Raw genomic sequence first — 23240 nt, forward strand, 5'->3', positions numbered from 1 at the left:
AACCTTACCCTATTTTCTAGGTCACCATATTCTACTCATTGAGTCTTACTGTATTTTTTTTTAAGTGTATGGGTCTTGCATTTTATTTTGTGGGTTTTCTGATTAGTTGATTTTTATTGTTGTTTGTTTTGCTTTCATTTCTCTTGGGTTCTTTTGTGTGTGTGAGATGTATTAGAAACCTGTATAATGCTTTTTTTACTATGTAGGCTTGCTTTTGAAGCAAGACAGGGTAGTTGAGGTCATCCACACTTCAAGTGAGAAGAAACATCATTTTTCACCACTGACTATTTCAGTTTGATTTTGATTTTTACTTTAGCTTTCTAACTTCAAATAAATTTTTGGACTTGTTAAGTGAAAACTGAGAAAACTAATTAATAGAATGTCAAGATAAAACTTCTTCAGTTTTTGAAAACTGTATTGATACTGCATTTGCCCAGTTAAGATTAACAGTGACATTAAACTGTTAGCTTTATACTTGCTATAAACTAAAAAAAACCTTTTAAGTTTACAGGGATAGCACTGTTCTGTTTTGTTTTATGGAGGCAGGAGAAAAACTAGTTATTTACCAGACTAAAATACTGACTTTAGGCAAATAATTTTCAACTTTTAGCATTTATAAATGATTGTGTTGTATGGTAAAATATATATATATATGAAAGACCTCCCTGTTTCCTCTGAGACAACTAGGTGAACCATCTCAAAATACTGCATTGTGATTGGGTGGCAAAATACTAGAATGCTTAATACATTTTGCTCTCAGCCTTGTTTTTGTGATTGACTGATTGATTGATTGATTGATTAACAGACCCTAGATTTCAGACCGCTTTCTTCCTAGTTTTCCAGCAAACTTACACTTGATTTTGCTTTTTAGTTCTGTTCAAGTAGACTACCGTTCAGACTGTTCTGGTGTTGAGATGGTTAATCTGAGATTTTTAAGGAAGCTATTGCCAGTACTATTTACCAGCTAGTTAGCAATACTTCATGGCAGACACTGCTACAATCACTTCGAGCAGTCCATTGTAGTCATGCCATTTTTGCCAGTTTTACTGTGGTGAAATTTCTACTTTTACACAGGAGTTCCATGTTTATGGTTAGTGTTTGCTGCTGTGAGCAAAACCTGCTAGTCCAGGTTTTGACCTTAGTTTATATGTTGACTATTTCTTTTCTGAAATAAGGAAATAGAAAACAGCTTATTAAGGATCTGCTTTCTGCTTGTGAAAGAAGTTGGCAACAGTAGATAAATAAATAGTGGGTGCAGACAAATGGCATGAATTGAAAATTCACTTCTGTGACTATAATGAAATTTTTGCAATTTACTATCAACTTAATATGAAAACATGATTAAAAAATTGTCTGTATTGGGATTTAATTTGTTTTCTGACATCAATTGTGAAAATCTTTTAAAATATTTGTTCTAAAATAGTGTGGCTTTTACAGTGTCAAAGACTAGTGGTAGTACATATGGGCTAAAAGACTGCATTGTATATAAAACATGCTTCCCAAAACTCATATGCATGAGTTTTGGGGAGCATGTTTTTTTGTTAGTTGCAGGACAAGTAATTTAAATTGGCCAGCCATCTGAATTCCATGCTTTCATTTTAGAGCATAGCCTTGCTCAATGGACTTTGCATTCACAATTTGTCTACCTGTATTCTTTAGAATGTAGATAAGATCTTTGATTTCGGTGAGCAAGGATGCTATTTTAGTCTCTTGGCTGCTAATCCTAATATAATCAAAGCAAGATTAAAAGAAACTCCTAAATCAAGAGAGCATCTTTCTTTTGGTTCTCTGATTTACGATTCTAAGTGATTCTATGTTCTTCACAGTCTCTATGTTCATCACAGACTAGTGATTCCAAGGCATTGAAATTTACTCCAGTTAATTTTTGCTGCAATATTACTGCTTTAACAAATAAAAAATCAGGGAAATATCCAAATGTATTCAAATTTATATTTCTGTTCTAATAAAGATATGCTGAGATCCATAAAAATATTTAATTATTTTCTTTCTAAATTATTATAATTATTAATAACTGGTATTAGTTTGATACTATTTTAGAATGTATCACTAAAACATAATTTTACAAAGTTTAAGGAGCAGCCTTTGGAATTTTACAGATTACAGATTTTACAGAGTATTGCTTCATACTCCCTATATTCATATGACCTTCTCAAAATTTAGAAATACTTCGCAATTTTATGTTGCTTTATTTTTGTGCCGGTTTAGAACTAAGAATGAATTTTTGCTTCTTACAGACCTCTAATGTCCAAGGTCCATGTTCTGAATAATGACTTATATTCAGAGAGAAGTGTAGAACTTTGCTGCCATGCCAAACATTTCAAATGAGACTTATCTCTCACTTTTATACAAGGGATAATTATACCTATTTCTTACAATAGCTCTATTTGATGAAGTTAAACTTAAGCAAATGTTTCCTCTTTCCAGGTAGGAAGATAATATTTACATGACCTTAGGTCACTTGTGTGGTTTTGTAGTTCTTTCCTGGCTTAGTTGCAAAGAGAATATTTATAAAGAAACGGAATATGTATAAGTAGTTTTTTTCATTGACTGGAGAGCCTATGTGCTTTCACATTCACCTGTAGGAAGAAGCTACAAAACAATTCAGAAGGATTTTAAGCATTAAACAAACTTGGATTACAACTATTATTAAGTAGAAGTTTCTCAAAGTTTCTAAGCAACACATTTGCTAATTATCCTAAAAATTTATTTATCTACTATATAAAAAAGAAATAATTGCATATGCACCTTAAAGTTTTACAATAACATTTTCAGAATAATTGCTATATATAAAGTAAACAACATACAGATTTATGTACACATAATTTCAATTTTTTGTGTATCCCATCTGCTGTCATGTCACTTTCTGCTGATAAACATTCAACAGACTGTTTAGGTTCTTTGAAATGAGAACATAGTGGAAGCACTCTGGAGAATCCTTCAGAAAGAATTGCTAACAAAAGCAGGTGCATTGGTTAAGAGGTTGTATTTACCAGATTCAGTCCACTGCACTTCTCCTTGTTTGAAAGACATGTAATATATCTTTTAAATTTATCTTTATATCTTTTTTTTCTTTATCATGTCAGGCTTGGGAAGTGAATATTGTGAACTGCAAATAGTTTCTTTCAGACAAAGGTGAGCTCGATCAGCAGAGCAAATTGCATCATGGTCTGTCATTCATACTTCAAGTAATTGAATAATAAAACAGTGATTTTACTCTGACTATTGATGTAAAAGGTTTTGACTCTGATACAAGTGCCTTCCCTGAATTTTTTTTTTTTAATTTCATTCTGATAATTTATGGATGTATAAGAAAATATATCTACATATCTATAGAAATATACTTATGCAGCTAGATACAGATTCACCACATACATCCTCCCAGCATTACAAAAAATTTGATTTAGTGTGTGACTCAAAAGAGACATGCTGAAATCACCTTAAGGAAAAAATAAAGCTTCCTTTTTAGTTTACAGTTTATTAGAAGAGTGATTGAATTGGTGTGTGTGCACACCGTAATAGGACAAAAGTCTTGCTCATAGATATATTTTTTTGCCTAATAAAAGGTCTTAAAGAGTGTCAGGGAAAAAAAAGGAAGGAGTCATTCAAATAGGTTCTCTTGTCAATAGTCTGATAATTTAGCAGTCTGATAATTCCTACTTATTGCAGATATGTTGTGTAGAGACAAGTGTGGTGAAGACTGATGTCCTGTTGTAAAGTGGATATGCAGTGTTTTCAGGATGTGGAAGTAAGAATTCTCTTACAGATCCATTTTCAAAGGAAGTTTACTAGTGTTCTAGTAGAATGTCCCCTTGACTTTGCTTAAAGTTGAGCGGTTTTTTTTTTAATTAGTATAAAGATCTGCAAACATCACTTAGAAATTAGAGAACCATCCTTTGAGGCAGTGGAGGGATCAGCCCAATTACCTCAGCTGCTTAAACATGTGTATTTGTTTAAATGTTTACTGACCTTTCTGTAACTAAGTGGAATATTGGGTGTCTTAGATTCAGTTAGGATTAGGTTTCAATATTGTGTCTGTGATACTGAGGCAGGAAAGAACCCTTTTCAGAGTATTTATGCATACAGAGCTTGCTCATGATTGCAGATCCATTAATAAGCCATAACTCTTTGTGGATAAGTAAGGCATATTCCATGGATAACTGCAAAGTGATACCAGAGGAGTAGACACAGTTGTATGTGTGTGTAGTTGGGTATTAGTACAGAAAAGCAGCATAATCTTTTTATGTGCTCATATTTTACCCTCTAACTTCCAACATATATTTACAGAGCTCCAGTTTCTATTTTCTAAAATGTGCCTAATTTTTGAGGGATTTCAGTGTCTAAGTCTTCTTGGATTTCACTGTGAGGAAAAGGTAGGAAGCACTGAGGGTTGACAGCAGTGATTACTATATTAGAAGTCTACTTAAGAGGAAACAAAATGTGAACAGTGTGTCAGCAGATCTTTTTCCTATTATACTTCTGTAATTAAACAGTAGCAGAATATTGAAAAATGATGTATTTTTTAAGACATTTAAATAGTATCAAAATGGGAATGTAATAATATCAAATATCAGTAAATTATATTTGAGAGTCAGAATTGCAGAAATTATTGTAATCAGTTTAAACTTTAACTCATTAAACTTTAAAGTTTAACTTTAAACTTTAACTCATTAAACTTTAAAGTTTAATGAGTTTCAAATGAAATTCCACATTTTTCCTCTTGTCAGTTCTGTGCAGTGATCTGGTTTAACAGTATATACATTGATCTTAAGCATGAAGATTGAGTATCAACATAAGATTTTTGTATTTTTTTTTATTTCTTTAGAAACTCAAAGAAGTCTTCTCTTTACCTGCTGGAAGATGCTTATAAAAAAAGAAAGTAGTGGGACATTTATTTGAAATAATTTGAGAAAAGTTTGCATTTCAGTTAGCATTTATCTGTTACTGGATACCAGATTCTGTGCCAAATCAGATGACTGCTGTGGCTGTTATGTAGATGTGCTTGTTCAAGATCTCAGCTACAGAAATAAAGGCAACTTAATTGATAAAAATTTTAAAAGTTGATGATGCAATATAGGAACAAATGGATTACAGCAACACATTCCAGTACATTCCTGAATCCACAGATAAGGTGTAAAATGAACTCTATGTAGATAAATTCAAGTCATCCTCCAAAATTAATTGTAACTTTTAGTACGTTAATAAATAAGTTCACATCTTTGTCCTAGATCCCAAGTTTTCTCTGACATAAAGACTAGTGGAAGTTTGGTCTGGAAATTTGGATCATCCATTACAACATTTCAAATAAAATTGTTTCGTGTGGAAGTGTCTGTGTGGTAGTACAGTAGCTGTGACATGACTAAATTAATTTATTGGGGCGGCTTCTATTCTGGCCTAAAGATTATGCCTAATTATTTAAAAACAAAGAAAAAATTAAAAAAAAAGAGTAAGGTAACAGTCTGCATACTGTGGACTTCAAAAGACATGACAGACTCATCTACAGGTACCTGAACAGGACCATCTTTATGGAGTTTAGATTTTGTTTAAGGCGTAAAAACACACCTACTCTTTAACTCTTCTTGTCCTTTAGCCTGTGACCTGCCTGTTTCTGTTTAAATAAGCATTGTTAACCTTGTGCTGGCAGCAGTGGAAGATCTGTTGTATGCAGAGATTAGGACTAAGGAATTCTGGTTTTGGATATCAAGGCATTAGAGATTGCTTGGGATACATCCCTGCATTTTCTTACTTAATCTGATTGTTTCTGTTATTCTAATTTATAAATAATAAATAAAATCATAATTCTCATATATTGTCTAGCACCTTCAGTGAGCAAACCATTCAAACTAGCACATCAGCTCAACAGCTGAGTAAGTTTCTTTAGCAGAAAACCTTTTTTAAAATTGAGGGCTTGATGCAGTATGCAGAGCACTAAGGAAAGGAAATACTCAGGTTTTTCTCCTGACTTAAAACCCTTGAAATCAAAAGCACTTTCCCTACCCACCCATTTGCTGTTAAATTTCATAAAAAATGAGTCACTTTTTGTGGCAGAAGGACATAAGAGAGAGTCTGAAACATGAGCCCAAACTTGGACGTGCCACCTACATTTTTATGGCCTTTTTACATACGCTGCTGAAGTATGTACATCCATAACATGTACCTTTCTTTACAGTTTGTTTTTTTTTTAACACTGAAGAAGTAGGATTGTAAAATGTTTTGAAAAATGTTTCTGTTTACTAACAACAAGGTCCCAAAGTCATTCACATCTGTATACTTCAAACGAGGCTTTTCAAGATACTGAAAAATTGGTTACAGCTGGCTGCACACCCTGAGAGTTGAAAATAAAACTCCCATACCAGTCATAACTAGCAATTCAATTTAACTTATGCACAGTGAGAGCAACAAATTGTAGTTTCTTTCCAAAGAGGCAACAGTTCAGTCAGAACTTGTACAGCTGCCTTTCATGCATTGATAATTAAAAAAAAAAATCAAAACAAAATCCCTAACTGAAAAATACACCCTCTCTTTATAATTATCTATTTCAAAGCTGTAATCGAGCATTTCATTATAAAGATGCTAATCAATCCAGAACAATACTCCTGGGACAGCACACACACCTATCAGTTATAATAGAAATGCTGCAGAAACTTTACTAGGTTTATAATAGTTGCTCATGCATTTCTGTTGTGAAAGAGGAAACTCACACAAGTGCTTTGCAGTGCTCCAAACAGAACATTAGGCTCATCTTCTAGCCTTTAGATGTGTTGAAAAGTAGTACTTTGTTATTAATGTAAATAACCAGAATGCACTAATTAAAAAAAAAAAAAAGTTTTCATTCATCTAGCCAGATTCTTAGTTAAAACTAATGATAGTGAGTAAATGAAGCCAAAACTGGAACTGTCTTTCTAGGTTATATTAAATTTTGTTTTTAAATTATTTGACATATCATAATTTGCAGCATTCTCTAAAATTTGTTACAGAGATTTTTTTCTCTGTGAGATAAAATTCCAGAGGAATGTTTGAGCCTCAAGTTCCCGCAGCCCTCATTTATAGTTTAATGTGTACTGCCTTGGGATATCCATAAAAGACTGGCAGTCACAACCTTGTGTTTCATGTGGAATTTGAGTGTCACCTGGGTGACATTTTTCTGGGGAGGGAAGGACATAAACCTTTTTCTGCTTGTATTTGGGAAGCAATGTTGTGGTAACATGGATGCTAATGGACAGTAAGATTATATGTCATGTTTCCTCCAAGTATTGTAAATAGTTTTGTTTCATGTTCTAAAAAGAGAATTAATGTAAGCTGAGTCTTTAAAAGTCTTCAGTACTTTAATGTGACTGTCTAAAGGCTTAAAGTTACTGTCTGCTTCTGTAATGTCAGTCTATGGTATTTTGTACAGAACATGAGGGTAAAATTCTAAAATGTTTTTTGAAAGCCACCTATATGAACTTTTTAATATTTCATTAGGCTCAATATTTTCTCAGTTGGATTAGTAATGTAACTAGTCTCCACTTTCATTAGTTCATTAATTTAATTTCATCATGGCTAAATATGAAGTATTGTGTAGCTGAAGGATATACTCTTTATTTAGTTTGAATCTCATAGCAGTATGTTTACTGATTACTACTTTCCATCTAGAAATTCTGGAAATGAAAAAGCTGAAAGCAGAGGGAAAATACAGAAGTCCTAGAAGCCTTTGTGTATGAGGCACGTCTGAAAGGCAGAGAGGTTATCTCATCTACTTCTGTCTTTTCATACAAATATGAACTCTGCAGATCAGATCTGTTTTGTAATTGTGTGTATATATGTGTGTACTTGCATAAATTCTTAAACGTTTGCTTTACTAGATGCTAAGTGTATTGTTTTAGCTTTTATCTGTATTTTTATTCCTTCTGATGCTGAGATTATGAAAGATACTCAAAATATGAATGACAGGGAACTGTAATCTTCTGTAAACATCTTCTGTGTTTTCTCATCTGTGTATTTTTTATGAAAGGTGACAAACAAAACTAGGATAATAACCTTCCTTTAGTGTCATATCTTCAGTCTGTTTCTTTTTTATGTCTTTCTACTGTTCATTTAGAAGACAAACTATGAGTGTGCCTGCAGTTGGTTATTTCACCAATTTAATCTATTGTAATATTTCTTTCTGTGATTTTTCTTGCTCAGGCAACAGATTGCGTGTTTCAGAAATTGTGTCATGTTCATAAGCAGTGAGAGAGATAATTGATCATATATATGAACCAGTGGTATGCAGGAAGTTCTTTAGCAGGATGAAACTGATCCAGTATATACGTAGAAAAACAGTTTTTGGTAAATGTGGCGTCACTTTATAATATCGTGGCATGTCCTAGTCTCACCACAATACATTATTGGTATATATGGTGTATAAGTTGCAGAGATATTTCCACAGCTGTATACAGCAGAGTTCAGATTTTTTTTTTCATACCCTTTATGAAAATAATGTTCATTTGGGTGGTAGCACATACTCTCACTTTGTTACTGAGAACTGACAAAAAGATGCTGCAAAAGAAGGTGAAAGTTACACAATGTCAGTCTGCAATTAACACTTAGGTTAGAAATTACCAGCTTGTTGCTAAGGCCAGCATATTTGTAAGAATAAACTCACAGTTAGTTTTTCATTAATATCATCAACCCAAAAAAGATGAGTTCTTGGGAAGCTGTGGCAGGACATAGATTTGAAACATTCTTGCTGAAATGTTTCCTGAAAAGAACATAAACCCAGTGAAGAAATATGGAAAATACATAATGCATTTTAATCTATTCTAGTACTCTGTAACAGAGTTGTAAGAGGATGAACCACAGGCCTAAGAGGGATATTTTTTTTTTTTTTTTTTTTTTTTTTTTTTTTTTTTTTTTTTTTTTGTCATGTTCTTGTAGCTAAAACGTATGAGTGCCAAGTTCCCTGGACAAAACAGTGTGAATGAAAGCTCTGGATATGAGAGCTGCACCATCAAAGTGCAGAGAAAATCTTAAAGTCAAAATTGAGAAAGGAGTACATGTGTACTGGTTAATGCTTTGTACATTCTCTGGTTGTTTAATTTTTAGTAATAGGTTTCACAGAGGAAATCTTTTTTTGATCTCAGTTGGCTTTCACCAGATCAAATACAAGAGAATTAAACTTTCTGCTTCTCACTTCCCATTTGAAGGGGATTGAGGGAGAGGTTCTGTGAAGCACCTGAAATGCTGCTTCAAGTGGCCCTACTAAGCCACTCATTTTGTCTTATTACAGATAAATCTATAGTAGTTAATGAGGTCTGTAAAGAAAAACATGCTGTGAATCATGCTGTCTGGCAGATTATTTCATAATTTTATTTGGTATCAGATTGTCAATATTATGACATTACTTTTGTGTCTAAAAGTATACCAATTCACTTGGTACTTTCCTTAATAAGGAAATTTCAGCAATAAAATATTTGTAGTTTGTTGTTGCCTTTTAACTCTCTTTCTCAGAGCTTATAACATTATTTTTACTTTTTCTCTGACTGTAGTAAAACATGCATTATATTACAATGACATTTTGCAGTTGTCATCTTTCCTCCAAAAGAAGACCTGTGTACAACCATGCATGATTATGCCATTTCTAGAATAGTGCTTCTATTGCTTCAGGAAGTTTTTATCTTTGATTACCAAATAATTTTATAATGCCAACTACTTTTGAAAAATAACCATTTCAGCTCTCCATCTCTTCCTCTAATACAATTGTATTGCCATCAGCAACATTACAATAAAGTGCAGTCAGGCTAAACTAGCTGCAGCTGGATTGCTGTCCTGTGTGTACTGCAAATTCACTATCTCAGTCAGTCATGCTTCAATCTGATTAGCCAACAAGTATATTGGATAGTTTTGAAACAAAACTATTAAGTGAAAAGTAAAAAGAAAAGCCATTAAAAAAGAAATTGCAGAGGATAGAGAAAAAATACATTGTAATACTGAAGTTGTATTTGACTTCCAAACTTGCAAATATATTTCTAGTTTTATCTTAGTATCTGCGATACCTGGTATGCTTCAACCATGCCCTGTCCTAAAGGTGAGGAATAACCTGATTTTTTTGCAATATCCCTGCTGAAAAAGACACAGGAAGGCTAAAATTCTCCTGAAAATAAGATGGCTGTTTAGCTATAAGCAATATTGACATGTCTGTGTCATGTGCATAGCAGTGGAGCGAGCTGCAGTATCACTCTTATTGCTAGGTCATCCACATACTTAGCTCTTTAAAGAAGTAAGCCACAGACAGATGCCACCTCTGTGGTCTGAAAACTCAGCTGCTCATGGCAGAGTCTAGCTGTTCTTGGTAGTTGTGCTTTTTTGTTAGACTGCTGGGAGCATGTTCTTGAAAGCTGGTTTTGGAGACCCATTTCCTGAGAGCGTCTGATGAGTATGTGGTATATGGCACAGTGGCTCTCAGAGTGCTTTTGTATGTGGTTCACATGCTCACAGATTTAGCCTCTTCTAAGAGGTGGTAGCTGCACAGTTCTATCCGCTGTTGTTCAAGTGATGTAACAGACAGTCAAAGACTAACAAACTGTGTATGGCAAATACCCTAGTACTAATTATATATTCTTTCACTTCTTCTTATTTTGAGGCAAACAAGACAAAAATCAGTCTGTAAAGGTTTTTGCATAAACACAGTCATTGTATTGTTTTTAAACCAGATTTCAGAGGAATCAATTAATGTAATCATAGGATCCAGAACAACTTTTGTTGGAAAAGACATCTGAGATTGAGTCCAACTGTTAATGTAACACTAAGTCCATCCATGTTCCTAATCACTGTGTTTCCATGTCTTTTGAGTATCTCCTGGGCTGGCAACTCAACCAACTTCACAAGGAAGACTGTTGCAATCCTTAGCCACCTGTTCAATGAAGAAATTTTTTCTGTTGTCCATTCAAAACCTCCCGTTGCACAACTCAAGACAGTTTATTCTTGCTGTGTTGAGAAGAGCTTGATTCCCCACCTGGCTGCACCCTCCTGTCAGGCAGTTTTAGAGAGCAGTAAGGTCTGCCCTGGGCCTTCTTTTCTTCAGGCTAAACACCTCCAGCTTCCTCAGGTGCTCCTAACAGGACTTGTATTCCAGACCCTTCCCCAACTCCGTTGCCCTTCTCTGGACACATTCCAGCACCTCAACGACCTTCTTGTAGTGAGTGGCACAGAACTGAACACAGGATTTGGGGTGTGGCCTCACCAGTGCTGAGATAGGACAATCTCTGCCCTGCTCCTGCTGGCCACACTATTGCTGGTACAGGCCAGGAAGCCACTGGCCCTCTTGGCCACCTGGGCACTGCTGGCTCATGTTCAGCTGCTGAACATGATTTTTATTTTAGCAAGTGTCAGAATAGAGTTAGCTTTCTTTAATTGCTCAAATGGGCAAAGTCAGAGTTGGAATATTTCAGGTTTAATGTATGCAAGTAATTTACAGGAGTCAAGTCTGGGGTATTGTCAGAATTTGTGTTAATTCCAGCAAGAAGTCAGTTTTAGTGGAAGATGTTTCATTTGTCTGCTTAATATCTGTAGCTTTATAACATGGTTTAAATTATTTCCATAGATTCTCAATGATGCAGAAGCTGTATAAACATTGTTAGGCAAGGTTTTCTCTGTATGGTTTAAGATTCCATATGAACATAAGTCTTTTTGTAAGCAAAAAAACAGAGACCTTTAAACAACTTTCTATACAAGAAAAACATCCTAGTGATGTGATTTCAATGTACGTTTCTGTCATTGAGTTGATTTATTCACTAAACAATTTAATCTATTTATTCAGTTACTAAAAAAATCTACTCTGTTTTTCATGGTAACAGAGGAATATTTTTGAAGTTTAAAATAGAATTACAATGTAGAATCAGATTGACATATTGTTTTGTATGGACAAAATGCCATCTAGCACTGCAAAAAAATTCTGGTTTTATAGTGATGTAGTTTGAATGCTTGCATGACATCAGAAACCTACTGTTTTAGGATGGATGCTCACTCATCTTGGAATAACTCTAACAGAGAAATTCAGCAATAATAGACAAGCATTTGGGTGAATTGTTATCCAGAGAGTGATAAGACTAAACTTTTGAACACTCACCACAGCTGTCCTTCAAATTTCCTTAATCATGTGTTTGTATTTTGGATTTTTAAGAATAAAAGCATAATGAAACACAGAACTTTTCCAGTAGGTCAACTATGAAAACAATTATCATGTTCAATCAATAAAAGAGCAAGCAAAATGTGGAACTTCTGCTTCTGCCAGTTGGCCTTACTGCTTTGGAAAATAAATTTAATTCTCTTTAAAAGACATTGTTTTACTCAGAGGTGTTTCTGAATTGATTTTGATTAAAGAGCTTATGAGAAGTAATTTTATGCATTGTTTTCTGTTCTTTCTAGTAATGAATCAGCTGTCAGTTAGGTTTTTGCAGACAAGATTTTTCCATGATTTTTTGTTTTTATTTTCTTTTTTAAGGAGGGGTGATTGATATGCAAATACAGGAAGTATTTACAACCTTTCCATCACTAGTTCTAGGAATTTTAAATTCATTTGTTTGTATTTCTTGTCTTCCATTTCCGTGGTATTATAAATCTGTTGCTTGGAAATGGGTGTCATTCAGGATTGTGGATGTGATGAATGAAGTGTAGAAACAGAATTTTAGCACAGTCTTCTGTTTTAATCTTTGCTTCCATGTTTTCTTAGAGAAATACAATTTTTGGTGTTTTTTTTTTTTTTTTAATATAGGGTGTATCCAGTTACTTTCCTATGGGGAAATATAGGCAGTTTCTATGGGAAGTCCTTGTGACAAACCAGAGATGACCATGAACTAAAATCATATCTCTAAACAATTTAAAACTTTAGAAAAGTTGAGTCAGAAATCCTGTTTGTAGCACAAATGAACTCTCATACCTTCATAATTCCTTTCTTTCAAAATTTTGTAAGTTACTGTTTGCTTCATTATTTTTGTCAATGTGGCTCCCTACATGTGTTATGAGGTTTTTTTTTGCCTATGTTCAAGTCTTTTCTGACAACTCTTCCCTGCTGAGCTGAATTTCTGTGTTACCAAGTATTTAAATGCACATTCATGCATGGGAAAACAAGCTGATTAAAAAAAAAAAACTCAGTGTTTACTTTCTTTTTTTTGGTTTCTAAAATTTGCCCCCAGGTATGCATTTCCTATAACTGTCTTGGAGCAGGAGCCATCTTGTGAACACCATGACAGTACCTAGAAGATTATTTTTGCTACTAAAGTAAACAGACTGCATTTCAGTGTTCAGATGTTTCATTCACCCAGTTGATCCGTTTGGGGATAATTGGTGCATGTGCCCATGCCCTGGTACTATCAGCTACGGTGCTTCTGCTGAGAATTCTTTTTTAAAAGTCTCTGCATTGAACACTCTGGCGTGCTGCACACCTGCACTTTAACTGATCCTATTAATAGATATCACTAATCAGGGAAAATCTATACTCTTACTTATTTGTGTGTTATTGTTAGATGTATTACCTGGTTTAATAGATAGCTCTTTTAAAGATAGTGAAAGAGTAATTTCCAATAGAGATATTGGAAGAGTCATTTTTGATTATTTAATATGCAGTTATACAGCACTTAACCTAAAATAATAACAGCTTTTATTAAAGCATCATAAAGAGCTGTTGACCTCTGTAGTTATTGTGATCATCTGCCAAGGTGAAACCCCATCTTTCTGCCCTGGTGCAGTGTGAATGTTGTAATAGGGGGCTTCTAAGAGAGTACCTACCCAGGATTAATTCTGCAAGGCAAGTTTTGGTCCTCTGATGACAAGGCTAGTGTAACCTGGTGTTGCAAATGCTGTTTGTGTTTTCACTGTCTTTGATGCCACAGTCAGGATGAAACAAACCATCATCAGGAGGAAATAGAAAAGGAAAGGAACCTAATTTAATTTTAAGAATTAATAATGCTTTAGATGAGGCTTTTACTTTGGAACTACTAAGGTGGCTTGATGTGGAAGCTGATAGTTGTCTTGGTAATTTCATTTAGTCCTTTTAAGGAATTGCATCTTCATGTTAGTTTTCACAAATAAGCCAAGTACAGACCTACATACTACGTGATATGATACCATTGTTGGTACAGTTGTCAGTAGTAGGGTCTGAAGATTGTTTTCCTTGTGGGTAAAGCAAAGGCAGACTTTTGTTGAGAGCCTTGATAGTACCTGAATATCTCTTGGCTTGCTTCTTTCTATGTTAACCAGTCCATCACCTGCGTTAACAGTGCATCTTCAACTTGAAAGAAAAACGACTCAACCACCAGCTTTATTCTAATGCTTATGTTTTCCTGAGCTAGAATACTAGCAATTTGCTTGAAGGCCTAAGCAGGTAAAAAGGGAGAACAAACAACAAGCAAAGGGTGTCCTGGAGACCTTGGTGTGTTCATCAGGTTAGCTAAAGCCATGACTCTTGGAAACATGAAAGAAAGGGAATACTGAGGGCTTTCATTTTATGACCTGAGTGATAATGAATATTACCTTCAAAGCAGACACAGAGTGCAGTATTCCCAAATGGTTGTATGTGCATTTAGAATGTGAGAATAAAATGAGATTTCTCAAAAAAAAAAAAAAAAAGGGTAAGAAAAAGAAAAGCTCTATTTTCTTCTTTTCTTTGTTCTTTGTCAGGTTTTGTGAAACATCCCTTCATTTGCAGACAGCTCGTAGAGGATGAGTGAATATTCACATATCAGGATCATAAAGTTTTTAAAATTCCTCCTTTCCCCAAGCAGACGGTAACATTTTTCCTGTTAGCCACCACATTTAATATTTTGATGGGAGTGCTTGAAATGAAAATAATGTGCCCCAGTGCCCCGATTAAAAACCTGTTTTGTAAAACAAGTACCTTTCTGGTCACCATCACCATTTTTTCCCCTTCTCTCCTTTTTAATTATCAGTATTGTTTCCTCTCTGCTTCCTCCCTGAAAGGAGTAAGGGAGTACTTAGTACCCACCTCATTTGTCTGTTCACGTTCACACATCAGCTAGTATGGTTGTGTACTAATGAAAAGATAGTTTTGTTCTTAAGTGAGCTGCCTGTAGAGATAGTTCAGGGCTTCCCTGTAACTCCTGCATTCCAGAAGAAGCAAAATAAAAATCACCTCTTCCTTGAAAGTACATTTCATGCATCTCCATCTTCGTGATAGTATTGGAATCATTACACAGCAGTTGGCTCTGATACGCTTGCACAGACACAAATTGAGTCTGACAGGACTGGTGTCTCATGGACTTTGCTGTCATTTGAAATGCTGGCTTGAAGATGGTAGTGATGAAAGGGGAGAGCTGGTGCCTTTAGCATTTTGCCTATGAAGATTTCTTAGACTTGTATTTTTTGATAGAAGTAGCTGATTCAAAAGATAGTTTTATAAAAGAGATTTGTAACATAGTGTAGATTTCTACCAGCTGCTCATGTCTTTTCTTCCTTGAGTAAATTCTTTTGAGCATTTCTCTGTACTGAAAATGGGCTCTTTATGCCACCCACAAAGCTGTAAGATCTATTTAGTGGAATAATAATTAGTATACTTTTTTCTCTGCCCTCTTGGTTGTCATCTTTACTGCATGGAAGCCGCTTGTGTGGTAATGAAGGTGGTGGAATCAAACTTAACAAAGCCTATATGTAGCAGATCCTTTAGAAAGTATAATTGCATGTCATGTTATTTTAGTGCCAATGTCAGGCTGCTTAGGGATATCTCTAGTATTTCCTGATGGAGGAGGAAAAATATTTTTATATTCCTTAATTTCTGTTAGTGTGGCATATTTGGACAAGAATAAAAAACTGTTTTCTCAAGTGAGGTACTTGAGCTGTAGTTCTACCAGTGTATCATGTTCAATTATACATTGTAATAAATTAGATGGATTGAATTGAGATCTCAGCCCTTTATTCAATGCCAGATTTCTGTTTTTCTATTAGGCATAATTCAGATATGTGCAGGAAATCACAACAGGAATTTTAACCTTTGAAAGTTGCTGAACAATGCAACATGTTAATAATATGTTGTGAAGTAGATTTTGTGGTGTTATTCCTACTAGATGCCAGGGCATCAACTACCTGTTGGTACGTGGATTTGTTATGGATATCTAAGCTGCTCTGATAACCTTCTTGCAACATGAGTTCCAGTGATGTCTTAAGCCTTGTCATACTAATTTCTTTGGTTTAGGACATGCTGCTGTAGTTCTAACTAAAGATTCAGGATGTGATAGTTGCTTGATTATGTGGTAAAGGTACAATAAGAAATGTGTTGTAACAGTGCTAACATATACTGTGTCTTGGATCTTCTTGTATATACCAGTAGCTTGATATTAATTATGTTTCTTTCTGCCTTACCCTTTTGTTTTCTAAAATAGTTTTGCCTGAAATTGTGAATGCATAAAACAAAGAAAAGAAAAACTCTGGTCTCTTTTTGCTAATTGTATTTTTATTTTTTCACAGGCTCTGAAAATACTGCATCTGAAATTTCAGACTGGACAGACTCGCAGTGGCTTCTAAGCCAGTGAGAACAAGGCTGCCAAAGCATGCTGGTGCCAAACTGTCGGATGATGCACGTAGTCAGGCCAGTGGTGGTGCTCCTGTGCTTGCTGCTCTACGCTGATGCTGAAAGTAAGCTTATTATTCATTTATGCTTAGGTCTCGGCCATCATGAATAGTTTCGTTTTCAGCTAGTGGTTACTATGAGTCTCAAAATGTTCCTTTTGAATGATTCTTCAAAAACTTCGAGGTACTCTCTAGATCACAGCAAGTATTTGAAAAGGATTTTTTTCTTCCTTACTTCCTTACTGTTTCTTCTTCTTAGTACCCCTTTTCTTAAGCATGGAGTGGTTCGTGTAGGATGGTGGAAACCACTGTCACAAAGTTACACAAACAAAACAAAAACCAACCTTGCTTATCAGACATTGGTCAAATACCTTAAAGACATATGACATTCTTTGAATATTACTGTCTTAATTTCGATGGAAAAAAAAAATACATCCCCCTCCCAATTAATATTCAGTTCAATTAAAATTCCTGTCCCTTTGTAAGTGCTGCAACAGCTGTTCTAATGTATTATTTCCGACAGCTGTCGCAGAGTACAGTATCCAAACAAATCAAGCAGAACTGATAACTTAGTGGCTGGCCTAAACGTGTGACAATTCAGTGAGGAAAGGCACCTATGTTTTCAGGGAGGAAAGGCACCCCTCACTTGTACTGAGGGGAAACTGCTGGAGTTTGGTCAATTAGGTTATCTATTAATGGAAAGATAATATCTTCTTTTTAATTAGGAGATCATTAGGTCTGCCTTGTTTACATGTGTTCATTCTCCCAGCTGTCCTTTGGCTTCTTCCAGAAGTAATGTGCAAATGAGAAAAGCCATTTGCTTTCCACCTGTTGATCTGCAGGTTTACTGCAAGCTGACTTTTAACACTGGCTGTAAGCTGACTGCTAACATTCACTTCATTGAGGGATATTTTCCTATTTTTCTGCTAGTTCCTGACTCTATGCAGATACATGAACAATCAATAAATTTGTTTCATCTCTTTCTTTAGAAGACTTACGTGTTTTTTCACATATGTGTTAAATTAAGTAGAAACACAGAGTAATAGAATCAGCTGTAGTAAGGCTGGATGAATCAGTTTTCAATAAATGCATACGGAAGAGTTCTTCATCACCCCACTTATACCTTATACCTGCACTTCAGGTATATGGAGTCACAGCAGTAAAAGAGATACTGACATTTTTCAGTTTCATGCATAATAAGCTTTCCTTCTTTTAAGTGCAATTATGTGAAAGTGAAGTAAATGGAGGAAAAAGGAAAAAACATACATATTTTTTGTGTACTGACAGCTGAGATACTTTGGCCCCTTTCCAGTTGGATAATGACCAGCTGGGATGATTGTGTCTAAGGTGAAGCCAAGGACATTTTAACACTTTAGCAAGCAAATAATTAATTGGGAAGTGGGCCCATGTATTGGACACTTTTGCAGTTGTAGTAGTCCACCTGTTTTAAAAGTTGTAAGAAGCACAAAGATAAGCTTTTTGAGACAGTTTTCTCTCGGAATGAGATTATGATTTTTAAGTATTTAATATGCACCAGCTTTTAAGTTGCTTAAATAATTGTATACATATATGCAAATGGTATACATACATGGTATTAATTAAATTGTTTGTCATATATATGTTTATGTGACTCCACTTAATATTGCATTTATAGTGTGAGTGTTAAGTTAATGTTCTTCTATTTTTCTAATTTCTTTGAGGGTATAGTCACATTTTCATCTTACACACAGTACTTGGGACACACACATAGACATAGTTATGGCCTGGGTGAGATAGGACAGCATCTGTGAGCCTTATGTATGCAGACACACAGAAAGATGTGTTTTCGTCCAGGATTAGCCCTCCTTGCCTGAAGAAAAGTTCCTTCTGTGCAGGAGTTGCTCTGCCCTCTGCTCTTGCACATGCTCTTGCTCCTTTTTTGCTTTGCCCTTTCTAGAAGGGCCCCAGACCCTACTTTGACCTAGTGCTTTTCTTGAAATTATTCAGTGGTGGGACCATGCCACTTCATTTTAATGGGAAGAGGGCACAGAAGGTGAGACAAAGGGAATAAAAAATTTGTTGTTTTTTTCTTTGTCACCCTGTAAAGGCTATGATTTCCTTTTTTCTTGCCATTATTCTCCTGTTGCTAACATCAAGGCACTGCAGAAGAGAAGATATATCTAAACATTGACACTAGGTTGTATGCTTTCTAGAGTAGTTGCAAATGAGTAAAGAACTCATGCTCTTCCAGTCTCGCTGTCAAATCACTGTGAGTGGGATTAGTAGCACCAAGTAGCAAGCCAGCTTAATGCTACTGAACTGATTTCCAATGGTAGTCCTTAGTACTTTTTGGTTTACATACAACCTTCGCAGTTGAGAGAGAGAGGGAACGAGATGCCTTTGTTTCTCTTCATCATTTTGAAAGACCCCACACTCTGAAATGTGTTCATGGGGGCTGATAAACGTACTGTGTCAACAAGTATACGTGCAAACCAGATTTGATTCTTACTCTTTATCCAGAAACTAAATTTACACTTGACTGAGAAAAGTAAACAAAATTGAAATGTGGCAAAAATACCTGTGCTGTTTTTACTTTTTGATGTTAGTAATATGATGTGATGCTTTTACATACAAGAAGTGAAAAAAATCTCAAGAATTATGAGTATTTTTTAGATGTCTTCTTTTATGTTTGGTATTTGTAGGATCAGTACACACTAAGAAGGAATAAAACACATTTTGCTGAGGAAAGAAAGTACTTGTTCATTAGTACTAGCTCATTGGGGAGCAGCAATCTGCTAGTCTGCAGTGTTTTTCTTTGGGTGGGCTGTTCTCAGCGGTGTAGATGGCAATGCTTCACCACATCTACTGAGATATTAGTAATATAGCTTTGTTTGTCATAAGAAAAGGAGTGGGTTTTTTCTTGTTTCTTTAAATGAACTGACAGAACAGTAACTATCCAGAAGCTTTATGCAGGTTCATCTGTTTAATAACAAGATGCATATATGTTTCAGAGACTCCTACATAACATATTTGTTTAAAAACTATAAAATATGGTACATTATTATGTGTTTCTGACCTTGCCAAGGGTGAGCTTACTTAACCACTGAGCTCAAAGAAAGATAGGAAATATAAATTCCTTCTAAAGTGTTATTCCTGATCTTTCCTATTATTCCAGTTTTTGAAAAATAGGAGTTTAATTTGTATTAGTAGAATCAAATATTTTTCTGCAGATAGTCCACATCCTGCTTTTTAGTAATTGAGTTGATTCTTGTGTGTCCTGTTCCTTTTACACACTGAGAAAGGCCTGGCCACACCAGCATTTCAAAATTCTCTATGTTAACTGCTACATAAATTCTCTGCGGTAACTTTGTCTATTTAGTGTTCTTTCTTCATTCTTGGCTACATAGCTTCTGCTCTGACGTTTTTCTTTTGCTACTTCTTTGGAGATGCTGTTTTAGAAGAGAAGCAAAAATTCTCTCTTCCTTCAGCAGAAGTGTTTGCAGCTTACTGTAAAAAGGCAAACAGAAATACTGACTAAAAACAATGCATTTGCTGTATACTGCTTCTATTCCCAATTGTTTCAAATGTGAATAATGCTTAGCTTGTTCTTTGGCTTCTAATGTATATTGTGACAGTTACCATCATGCAGGGAACCACTGTACCATCATATCATCATCTCTAGGCCAGGATCAGTTCTGACAGGAGAGTGATTACTTATAACAGATGTTGGGGTAATTGAGACAAATTCTTGTTTAATAGGATGTAAAGACAGTAATTTAGTATTAGTGAAACCATTTTTCCTCTATATTTTGTTTCGACTTTTTAAAAAGTTTTGCTTTTTAGGGAATATGTGTGTTTTTCCCTGCTAATACCACTCTTTCTCTTAAAAAACTTTTTATGTGCTTCAACTATCTGAAACACATTCATGCAGTCCATACTGAATTTTCTTCTCTCTAAGCACTTGTCTGTAAGACTAAACTACCCAACAGATCTTTCAAAGTAATTAAATTACAGAAAGCAGTTATATTTCAGTAAGTCTTACAAGTGGACATATATGGTTCACATAAAAACATCCACTGTTCCAGAATAAGTTCATAAACACTATATGCAGTGAAGCCCAGTCTGGAAATTATTTACTTTTTTGTGCATGTACTTTTGATAGTTTGTGAATTTTTTTCAGAGTAAATTAGATTTACATTCAAACTCTGATATATTTTAACAGGTAATTTCAATTAATTGCTTTCAAGTATGGGCAGTGACAAAAAAAAATTAAAGATAAAATCTTACTGTTCTTTATTGGTAATTTTTTACAATGTCATTTGTCTTTATATTGGTGGTGATAGCATGCACTGTATGTAAGATACAGCCCTTTGGTTATATTGCGCTTTTATTTATTTTTTTTTTTAATAATGGTGATTCAAGAGAGTTGAACTATAAGCTGGGGATTTTTTTGGGGGGAAAAAAAGCTTCCAATTTTCTTTCTTTTTTTCCGCAAGAATTTTGATAGCCTCTCTTCAGCTCAACTCTAGGACATTTTTCAGTGGATTTGATGAAAATTAGTACATACTGTTGCAAGAGTAATTTTATGTTGGACTTGTTAAATATGATATTACATACGTCAAGTAAATCACCCATCAGTTAAAGTTTCAGTTTTAGGGGAAAGTGGGACAGTTTGTCATACCAAGCCATTCTATATTCATTCATTTTGCTCTGCAGCAAAGTGATGGCTTTGGAATAAATGGGATAGTTAAGATTAAAAGTCAGGGAAAATTAAAATATTATGCAATCATTCCAAACATACTGACTTAGCTGCAGAAACTACAGGTAATAAAGCTCTTTGCATGAGCCAGGGTTTATCCAACCCTTATTTTTCAAATCCTTACACTGATGCAAATTTGAATAATTTAGTTCCAGTGGAAGCCATAACTACCACCATATCTGTTTAACCTGGTGTAAATTATCAACAGAAAAATTGTGAGCTGCTTGAGGAATAAATTTTTTCAGTTTAAATAATTTTTATGAGTGTGTTTTGGTTAACTCTAAATCTGTACATAAGAAAACATTTTGAAATGTAATATGAACAAAAGATTTGTGTGTATTTTGTAAAGTGTAGATTCAGAATTCAATCACCAGGGTTTTGAACTTCAGAACAAATGGAAGAATATTACAGAATGGTTCTTCTGAACATTTTTTCTATCTGCATCTCTGGTGCTCTGAATATTCTTGCTGTGACTCTTTCAGAGCTGTTTAGTGCTGTTTTCAGAGTTGTTACTTCAGATACTTGTAAACCCCTACATCCCTAAAGCAGGCTACTGAACAAAGCTGAGTTGCAAGCTTGGGAATCTGAGAAGTTGTGGCAACTTTGCCTGTGTCTGACTGTGGAGGCAGTGAAGTTCCTCAAGTTAAAAAAAAAGCCTTTATCTTTGGAAAATTTTTGAGTATGTATAAAACCAGAGTCAGAAAATTCAGGGTCTCAAATCTTCCCAGACACCCAAAAGTCTAGATATGAGAACTGTACGTTAATGGCTTTGCAGAGTTGGACAAACCCACATGATTTAGATTAATGTTATCTGTTAACAGCAAGTGTTTTTGGAGAAACTACAGTATGGGTAGTTATCTCGCTGTGTAATTCCCTGCAGCATCAGTAATAACCACTGGCAGATAAAGGAATGTGAGTCATTAATATTCCTGTGTCAGAATTGGCAGTGAATTCCAGTGTGTCTGCTAGCTTGCTTAAGAATATGTCTGCATGCTTCAAAACTTTACTAGAGGTACATATCATAATTTTAATATAGGAAGGCTCTTAGGGAAAGAGGAAGAAGAAACAGTGGTACAGAAATTTTAGATTTTTTTTTTTTTTAGGTTATATTCACACAGGACAACAACTGCTGTGGTGTTTTACAGTATTTTTATCCCCTGTCTGAAGCTTAACCCTCACTGGCTGAAATGGAGATAAAATTTGATTAGCAGCATCTGTTTCAATAGTGAATCTCTGACAACATCTTTAGAAAATGAAAAATACCTGAATGTGTATAGAAAGGTCACCATTCACTTTTGTGCACACTATCTTTCAGTAAACTCCATCCCCCCAAAATAACATATGGATAGAGTGATTCTGGCTTAATCAGTGTTTGCTTAAAGCCATATTTGTTCAAAATAATTAGGAAAACTATTTTTTAATTTAATCCTTTCAAATTCTTGTGAATATGCACAGTATTTTAAACAAATTTTTTATGATACAGATTAATTTGCAAATTGCTAATTTATTTTGATTGCTTCCTTCTAAAGGAAGTTATGTGGAGAACAAAGTTACACCTTGACTTTAAATTGCTGTAAAATTTACGTACTCAACATCAGGTTGAGTACAGATTGCTATTGTGGCTTTCACTGAATTACAGAAAACTGTAAGGTACATGTTATGAAAAAATTGAATGTAGAATTTTGTCTGTTGATTACAAATTTCATGTTACATAACTGAGGAGAATATATTGATAAAGGACAATTAAAATGTCTTTTAATAGGCATAAAATTACTAGTAAACATAAAATTGAAAATGTGTGGCATATGGTAATTTAAGTTTACAAGAAATTCTGGGACATGACTGTAAACACTTCGAACATGGTTCTGCTGTGCAAAGTAGTAGCAAAAACAGAATTTCATAACACATTCTCAAATTCCTACAAAACATAAATTCTGAAAGCCTT

General features: G+C 34.7%; 1 protein-coding gene across 1 annotated transcript in view; it reads left to right on the forward strand.

The window, feature by feature from the left end:
- The window catches only part of PTPRD (protein tyrosine phosphatase receptor type D), a 975596-nt gene that overhangs the window by 668433 nt on the left and 283923 nt on the right, over window positions 1–23240 (forward strand). Inside the window, exon 9 of the mRNA XM_053932226.1 lies at window positions 16456–16623. Coding sequence (XP_053788201.1) covers window positions 16539–16623 — 85 coding nt within the window. The 5' untranslated portion in view covers window positions 16456–16538. The remainder of the gene's footprint in view (window positions 1–16455; window positions 16624–23240) is intronic.

Source organism: Vidua chalybeata, chromosome Z, assembly GCF_026979565.1.
Source record: "Vidua chalybeata isolate OUT-0048 chromosome Z, bVidCha1 merged haplotype, whole genome shotgun sequence".
NCBI classification, from domain to species: domain Eukaryota; kingdom Metazoa; phylum Chordata; class Aves; order Passeriformes; family Viduidae; genus Vidua; species Vidua chalybeata.